This window comes from Suricata suricatta, unplaced genomic scaffold (assembly GCF_006229205.1).
Source record: "Suricata suricatta isolate VVHF042 unplaced genomic scaffold, meerkat_22Aug2017_6uvM2_HiC HiC_scaffold_146, whole genome shotgun sequence".
NCBI lineage: Eukaryota > Metazoa > Chordata > Mammalia > Carnivora > Herpestidae > Suricata > Suricata suricatta.
In genome coordinates, this window is record NW_021858886.1 from 1 (window position 1) to 9,021 (window position 9,021).

General features: G+C 37.4%; 1 protein-coding gene across 1 annotated transcript; it reads right to left on the reverse strand.

Moving 5' to 3' along the window:
• Nucleotides 1-7,555: 7,555 nt before the first annotated feature.
• LOC115284672 (putative 60S ribosomal protein L39-like 5) lies at nucleotides 7,556-7,687 on the reverse strand. Its single transcript, XM_029931186.1, has one exon. The coding sequence runs from the start codon at nucleotides 7,685-7,687 to the stop codon at nucleotides 7,556-7,558; it is 132 nt and encodes a 43-aa protein (XP_029787046.1).
• Between the last annotated feature and the right edge of the window lie 1,334 nt (nucleotides 7,688-9,021).

Sequence of the window (9,021 nt, forward strand, 5' to 3'; positions counted from 1 at the left end):
ATGAGAGAGAAACAGAATATGCAAGTTTTGGAAAATACCAGGTGAACCTAAAATTTTGCCTTCACTCACACAGTTGCTTTAAGGATAATTTGCTCTCAATGTCTTATATAAGCTGAGAAATATTCATGAAAATAATACTAGAAGAAAGTATTCATAAGACCATTGGATTAAGAAGTATTCAGCCACTTGTGAATAATCAAATGTCACCTCAGAATGTCCTGGCCTTTCCAAATTAGAAGGATAGAAGAAGTTGCAGGGAGTGCCTAAAAGAGGTTAGACTTATGTAAACCGAAAGCAAAATATGATAAAACCATACCAAATCTGTTCTGAACTTAATGCTATGATAGAAGGTAGACAGCTCTATCATGAGATGGATCACAAGTGAATGGCTGTGCTTGGTAGAGGGATAGCACCTTTGGAAGGTCCAAAAATAAAGATCTTGCTTTCAGTAAAGGATTAAGTAGAGGAAATCTAAAAAGAGCAGTGCTAAGATGGGGTCAGAGGAAGGTGTTAATAATTTGGAAAATTTTTTTCAACTTTTATCTACACAAGCAATTTTTTCAACTATTTATCTACACAATAAAAGTGGCTTAAGGAAGAGCTGGTTAGAATAAGGAAATGTGGGAGGATTGGGGGTGCCCATATAAGGCAGAGACAAGCAGTTGTCACTAGTGTTGAACTCTGTATAGGTATATAATCTATCTGTATCTTCTCAAGAGCATGTCAAGGAATCCAATAAATCCCAGTGTGCTGATTGCTCAAGGACTCAGTCATCATTATTGACTGGCCCTCGATTTGGCAGAATGGACCAAGGGGGTGACTATTTCATACAGCCATCACTGAGGTAAGGCTGATTTAAGTTAATTCTATATTTCTTTTTTCTCTTGTTAATTGACTCTCCTTTTTTAACATTTTATTGAAATAGAATGTATATACAGAAAAGGTCACATACAGCAAATGGATACTTCAATTATTTTTCACGAAATAAATCTACCCATACAGTCAACAAACAGATCAGAAGACCGACTATTACCAGAGCCCCAGCAGCCCTCTCATTGCCCACCCCACACGTATAATTAAATTGTTTTAACTGTGTTTGAGTACCTGTCTTCTATTTCAGAAGTTCACCAAAACTCTTAGGAGAAGGAAACATATCAACACACCAACATTGCAGGAGCAGAATCACCTGGAAGAAACCTCTTTGTCATTCATTTATAAGCGCTAAAATAAAAACCAATTGTACCAGAGGGTAGGGGGTTATGGTAAAGTGGGTTCAGATCCCTTGTATTGCAGATTGCAAACAGAAGTCTCAAAAGTATTCCTATCTAAGCTTATGTCAAGAGCACTCTATGAAGGCACACACACGTGTTGTATCTTTCCACAGTGTTGGTTTTATTAAATCAGGAGGTAGGGTTAACATAATTGTAAAAGAGGCTCAGGATTCCAAACTCAATGACATTTCACTGTGCATTTAACTTGTCTTCATATATGTCATACAAAGCAAAGCATAATACAAAGTCACACAAAGTCACACAACAAACAAGATACAACTAGGGGTAAGAAGTTAATGAGCCAAACAGAAGTCAGTCCATGAGTGTGCAGTTGAGATGAGGCCTCTGTCCAGTCCGGGTCAGCTTGCAGCATTTGTTGCATATTATGTTCAAGCAGGGCAGATCTTTGTTCTGTTCAGAGATCAATTAGGCCGAGGCTGTGGCGGCAGCTGCCTTTCTGGTATAGTCAGATGTGAAAGGTTAGCATCTGGAGGGTCTGACGGCTTTCTGCAAAAGTCCTTCCTTTTTAAAGAAGTTTAAGCAGTCTTAAGCCTTTGCAAACCTTTTCTGGTTCTGCTGGTTATTAATTCTGGATGTCGTCAGCCAGTGCTGCTTTCAACGATATCTGGTCTTAGCTGCTATGCCCTTGGATACTGATGTCACTGCTTGACATGAGTCACTCCATATTGTTCTCTACAGCCTACTCAGTATTTCTACAGAAACCTATGAGGGAGTTGAAGGGCAATTTCCAACATCAGCTTGTTAGAAAAAAATGAATCCAAAGAGAAAGAAGTTTGTTGAGAACACTTGAGGCTGATGGACCTTGCTAGACAGACATAAAATGTTGATTGACACCAAGTACAATGCACTCTCTTTCATAAAGATTTTCCTCTGTTCTTGTGGGGATATTGTGCTCTTTCCTGTTTGGACCACACAGTGTCCCTTAAACTTTCATCCTGACATGCACCATATTCTGCCACTTATAGTATTGTCATTTCTATGTTTGTCTCACCTGTACAAGATGGTAAGGGACTTGAAGGCAGGCACAGTATCTCAATTACATTTGTTCTTGTTCCCTTTGGTGGCTAGCTCAGTGGCCCTGCTCCACTACCCCACATATATGTACAAAAGTGTGTACACATGGGGACATACCACAAGTAGCTTGGTATCTCAGTAGTAATTATTAACTTGATTAAACTCATACCATCTCGGTTTGGCAAATGCATTTCATGACACCTATTCTGTCAGTCAGCATCCATATTTATTATTTGTTTCCCCCTCCCCAACCAATATCTTAGAATGTAAAAGATTTTATAAATTTCAGTAGGGACACAAATTCCAGAGCCACATACACTATGAATCTACACAAGCAATACAGTAAAGTTGGGCTTAAAGAAGAATTTCTTGAAAAAAAACAATACTAGCTTTTTATCTATTGTTTTAGAGTCAGAAATTCCCATTTAAAATTTCAGAATGAATTAAGTGTAAAAGAGGTTTTAAAACTGTATGGCATTCAATATGACACAGCTAAGAGAGATCGAATGTTTCCTGTACTCAAGAAATCTTAATATTATCTCGTATTCATCATTGTTTCAAGATTTTGAAGACACTTCATCAATCGGTAAACCATTGAAATTTTAACTAATTCTGACACTTAAAATTTAATTGTTAATAAAGAATGTTTGAAAGATATCAACAAATTTAAAATTATGAATAATTCAATAGCTATTAAAATTAAAGTAAAGGGGTTATAGCAATTTTGGCTCTCCTCCCATTTCCATTACCTCTAAATTTGGAATCTCTTTCCTTTCTCTTTCTCCCCACCTCTCTCTGATTCATCAACATAAAAACCAGTTTGCTTTTGTTTCAAATTCGACTATCAATTATGTTTTACATATGTGTTTTATATATTTCCACTGCATTTGCCGGGGCCAGGGGCAGGGTGCACCTGGGCAATTTTGACATGAAGATTATTTGAGCTAAAAGCAATCCAAACCCAGAAGATGTAGGACAAACTCTTTACCTCCACTTAACTGTTGGCCAATATCAGGAAAAGACAGATTTCTCTTTACCTAAGAAACTTATCTGCATAACAGGCAACCTTTGTTTTCCAAACATCTCTCATTTCCCACTAATGGTCTTCTTCCCCTTTGTATCCTCACAAGCCCTCTCTCTCCTAGCTCAGTATGTCTCATAAGCCTCTTGTTGTCTTTGGAATTTCATGTCTAAAACTAAATTTGATTTTTTATTAATCTATCTCACATCAATCTGATCCTGATTCCAGCTAAAAGGATCTTGAAGGTGAAAGGACACAGGTCTGAACCAAACTGACTCCATGACAGGCTTCAAGTTTCCCCTCTGACCTTGGAGGCCTAAGTGTTGGTTTCTCAAAATCATTAGACAATAAAAGGGCACAAATTGCTCAACCAGGGACCACCCTCGTAACACCCAATCAGAAGCGGCCAGCTAAAATGCTTAACACTCCTAAGGGTAGGCCTAGAGATAGAAACTATAGAGAATCACTTATTGCTTAAGGCTAGTCACACCCTACCTGGGTGTCCTTAGCCCACCCTGTAATTGGTTATTTTCAAAGAAACACTAAATGTTGTGATTGGGTCCCGCCAAAAGTAACTTGAACACTCTAAACAAAATGTATGGTTAAAGTTGCTGCCAATGATGTTATGCGATAATGATTGGATCACTGTACCTGTGTCTCAATTTCCTGTAACTCCCCTTTCCCAAAACCCATAAAAACCCTTCTCAGCCCTTGCTCGGGGATCCACTGAGTTGGTAAAGTCTTTGAGTCCGAGCTCGAGCTCATAATAATAATAAAGCCCTTTGCTTTTGCATGTGTGACTCGATCTCCCTGGTGGTCTCTGGTTTTTGGGGATGATATTGTGATCTGGGCATAACAAAGGGTAGAGGAAATTTCTTCTTTCTCAACACGTGCATCAAATTACAACACTGAGTTTTGCAATTTTTAAAATAATGGCAAGAAAGGACAGAAATTGCCAATCAGATATATATTTTAATTGGGTTTCATTTCTAAAAGCCAGATGAGGCATATTTTGTCAATAGCATGCCAAAGTCCTAGTCATATCTTTCATAAATCCATTCTTTAAGTTGGTCAATTACTGAAAGAGCAACTCAACAATCATTTTACTGACTTCACACTGTATGTCAAGCATTGTCATTGGCAAATATGATCAAATACAACCACAGCCCTAGAGAATTTTACAATGTAGTAAGGAATGCTGAAAAGTAAACAGATAATTTAAAAATGGTAGCAAGACATAGAATATAGCCAGGTACAATGCAAGCATGGCTTAGAAAGGTGACAATGAGCAAAATATTGGGGTATTAGGATAGTTTCCCAGACAAAGTAACTACAGCTTGTTCAAACTCTAGGAACACATCTGCCCCCAACCCCTTAACATGAACAAAAGCCCAGAAGCAACAAAAGGAAATAAGAATATTTTGAATCTGTCATGGGTTTAGTCTTAGATCTCAGAGAACAAAGACCTTCAAATTGAGGAGAAAAAGTTCTTAGAGCTGTGAAAGGTGGTTAATCTGCTAATTACCATTTCAAAGGACAGTGGTAGAAGGGATAACCCACTCAGGATCTGTGAGTGCCAAGGCTTCAAATACTGCTTAGCTGGGTCTTCTTCTATCCTTTTTGTGGCTGCCCAGAGGTTCAACTTTCCTCCTCTATCTTATTTTTCATCCATTCCTTAATTTTTGTCTTTGCTGCTTTTCTTTTTATACAGGTCTTAAGAGATAATTTACATTTATTTTTGGTTATCGGTTGGATTTTCTAACCCTAATTGTCAGCTATGCCTAAAAACCAGTTAAGTTGATGAGAACTTTCCTTGAGAGAAAACTTACTACAAGAGAAGAAAGATTCTGGAGTAGAAATTGAAATTGAATGTTGTTAAGGAAAATAATACTCATGACACTTCTTAGAACAGTAAAGTAAACTTTATTCGGGACTACCACAATAAGTGTAGGAACTACTCCCAGGGGTTTTGTAGTAAGCGAGAGAGACTGTACTCAACTCCAAACACAACAGATAACAGAAGGAATTGTAGACAAGGAACAGGTGAGGGGATGGGGAGAGATATCATTAGATATTAAGAGGGAACATTAGGGGTACAGGCAGGGGGAGGTTCTGGCTAAACTGACCTAACAGGATTCTTGCTGAAGGTGGACCAGGGTGATCAGATATCAACTGGGGGATTGTGGATAAACTGATTTAGGCAGGATTCTTGCTGAAAGTGGGCTCTTGATGACCTGCCTAAGGATTGGGCCTAGTCATATAGCTCAGAGGAACTTGACTAGAGTTTGGTCAAGAACAGAATCTTTGTTAATCTGTCCTCTGGTTCATAAAACAAAGAGACAGGCTTCTTTTCTTTGAACAATGTAAGTCCATTTTTCATTTGGGTGGCTTTTTGTTCATTAATTACTAGATGAACCGTCTGTTAGGATTTTGTAGTAAAGAATATTCGTTGGATGGTGCCAGCAGTCAGACATTTATAGGGTGGAATCTTTATGAAAATAAATAAAAACAAAGATTAGTAGTTGGAAATCTAATTCCTGAGTCCAGAGGGCAGCCAGTTGAGGTTTCTTTATTTTTTAAAACAATTTTAATAATTTTTTCTCAATATTTATTTTTGAGAGACAGCATGAGTGGTGAAGAGGCAGAGAGAGGGAGACACAGAATCTGAGCTGTCAGCACAGAGCCTGATGCAGGACTCGACCCATGAACTGTAAGATCATGACCTGAGATGAAGTCAGATGCTTAACCAACTGAGCCACCCACGTATACCAGCCAGTTGAGGTTTCTAACTGTTGGGTTGAATGACAGCAGTGGGATTCTGATGGGTTTTCTGGTTTTCAATTTGAATGCCTTGGTGATAGTCTCTGATGTCCTAGTAAACTTTCTGGGTGGCCCACACAGCAGCTGGCTTGAAGAATGTTCATACGTGATCTGTTATGGTTATTTCTCTGAAGTTTATATTAAGTTCAGTTCTAGCTTGCAGTGCTTTGGGGAAAAGGGCAGTATTAACTCTCAGTGATGACCAGACAAGACTGGGAGAAAAATTGGAAATATCCATTTGGAGAGTTGTAGCCAGATACTGGAGGAAACTAGAATTGAGACTCCATAGGATATGCTATAGTTTTTTGCTGTAACATAAATTTCCAAAGTCACCCTCGTGTTGATTCTTGTTAATAAAACAAGTCTCCTCTCATTAGATTTGGCCCTAATATTTACATACATGAAGCAAGAATAGTAATTGACCACATAGATGTTTTTGAGTTTGATTTGCTGGAAACTGACATGAGGAATCTCACTCAGATTAGACTTTTAAAAGCCTCTTGAGGCTAGGAACCCAAGCCAAGAGCTTGTCGTCAGACCTCACTAGTGCCCCCTATAGATGTGGTTGAATTCCTCTTTTTTTCAGATATCCAACATACCCCAAGTTTCCTGAATCTTCCAGCAAATGACTTTCCTTACTCACCTATAAGGCTGGGAACTTTGTAATCCAGGTCTGGGTTAGCAGTTTCATGAACCTAGAAGCTTCTCCATTAGAATTCTGTAAATCCTTCCTCAGTCCAGCAGTATAGTCTTAAAGTTAAAGCAATGCCATCAAGAGGCATCCTGGCCTGTAGCTGATCTCAAATATGTTCAGAGAAAACACAGAGTAAAACAGCTGTGAATGACAAAAGACAAAATGGTCATGGTTAAAGCTCTAATGAGAGTTCTTTCAACAAAGGAATTTGGTCATTTCTGTGGCATACAACATTTAAAATGGTAGTTAGAATTATGATTGACAATGTTGCATCAAGAGCTATCATGAGCAGCAAGGATACCTATGAACTTCATACAATTTCTGAAACATTTATGTTAATCTCTTTTATCCATACAAATATAACCAGAGGAAGATTACATGTCTCTTTTTATTTGACAACAACTTTTTTTAATAACAGTTTATTGTCAAATTGGTTTCCATATAACACCCAGTGACAACAACTTTTGATGCAATTCAGCATATGAAGTAAAATGAATTTTTTTTCAAACAGAAGTTCTCACATATATATTATTGAACCAACCAACTGATGTGAAAGCATGGAAACAGAGAAATCTCATTTTTCCAATAAAATGTGTCTGTTGTTCAGGTAATAGTGATGTTTATGGAATGATATGGTATGAGCAAGTGGCCTTGATACAGCATAAATATGTGTGTTATCTCATATGATTCCTATAGAACCAGCTTGGTTCTTGTCTAATGTATCCTCTTCAAATTGTACCTGACTTTATTACCAGTTTTCATCTGAACCCATTGAGGAATGGGATCATTCTGCTTTAGTTTTTTCTCTGAGATTTGCTTGATCCTGAGAGTCTTGTGAGAAGACATGGAGAGGAACAGTCAACTGCACATACCACAATGGTGGAGAAAAGATGAGAGTTAAAATTATTTTTAACATTTTTCCTTATAAATTGTAAGAAAAAATCCTTTGGAGTTTTTCAGGACTCTCTGAGAAATCTCAAGGTCAGACATAGAAGAGAAAGATTTTATTTAAGATTTAATTTGGGGGAGGTAAAATTGCCAAAAAAAAAAATTACCTCATTTAAAAGTGAAAAGTCCAGGGGCGTCTGGATGGCTCAGTTGGTAAAGTGTCTGACTTCAGCTCAGGTCATGATTTCACGGCTTGTGAGTTCGAACCCTGCATCAGACTCTGTTGATAGCTTGGAGCCTGGAGCCTGCTTCAGATTCTGTGTCTCCCTCTCTCTGCCCCTTCCTTAGCTCACACTGTCTCTCTGTCTGTCTGTCTGTCTGTCTCTCTCAAAACTGAAATAACATTAAAAAATTGTTTTAAGTGAGAGGTCTTGGTTAATTTAAATAATCAAGAATATAACAGAGGTCTACATAAGCCACAAGAAATTATTCAAATAAGATACAAAAGCTTTGTTTCCTAAGCAGTTTACATAAAAGATAAAGAAAAACCTTTTAGAATATTGTATTAAGAACAGAGGAATAATCCAAGAAAATACTGTGGTTTTAACAAATAGATAACTGAGTTCTAGATTTATACCAGAATACTTTTGATATTAAGACTTATTTTTTAAATCCTTATAAATAAATCCTTTCAATCTTACCAATTTGACCACATAAAATTTCTTTTATATAAAATTTTTATAACTTTTTTTTGAGAGAGAGAGAGAGCATGTGCAAGTGGGGGAGAGGTCAGAGGGAGGGAGAAAGAGAGAGAGAGAGAGAGAGAGAGAGAATCTTAAGCAAGCTCCATGCTCAGTGTGGAGCCAGATATGGGGCTCAATCCAACAACCCTGGGATCATGACTTGAGCGGAAATGAGGAGTTGAACACCCAACCAATTAAGCCATCCAGGCTTCCCTACAACTTTGTATATCCATTCACATCTGTCCTATATTTTTCATCTATCTCAATCTGAAACAACCAAACAATTTACTTTAGGCTAAAATTGCTCTCTTTTTTTCCCTTAATAAAAATACATCATGTGTCAAAAGATGTGTCAAAAACACATCTTACATTTCTTGCAAAGTTTATTTTTTCATGATCATTACTTTTAGCAGTTTTAATTACATATATCCTTATAGATTTAACCATTAGTAACCTATATTCTATAGAGAAAGCTAGAAAGTAAACAATTGTGAATGGTCTCACAGGCAAGCATTCTGTAGCAACGTAGCACATTTTGTGAATATAATA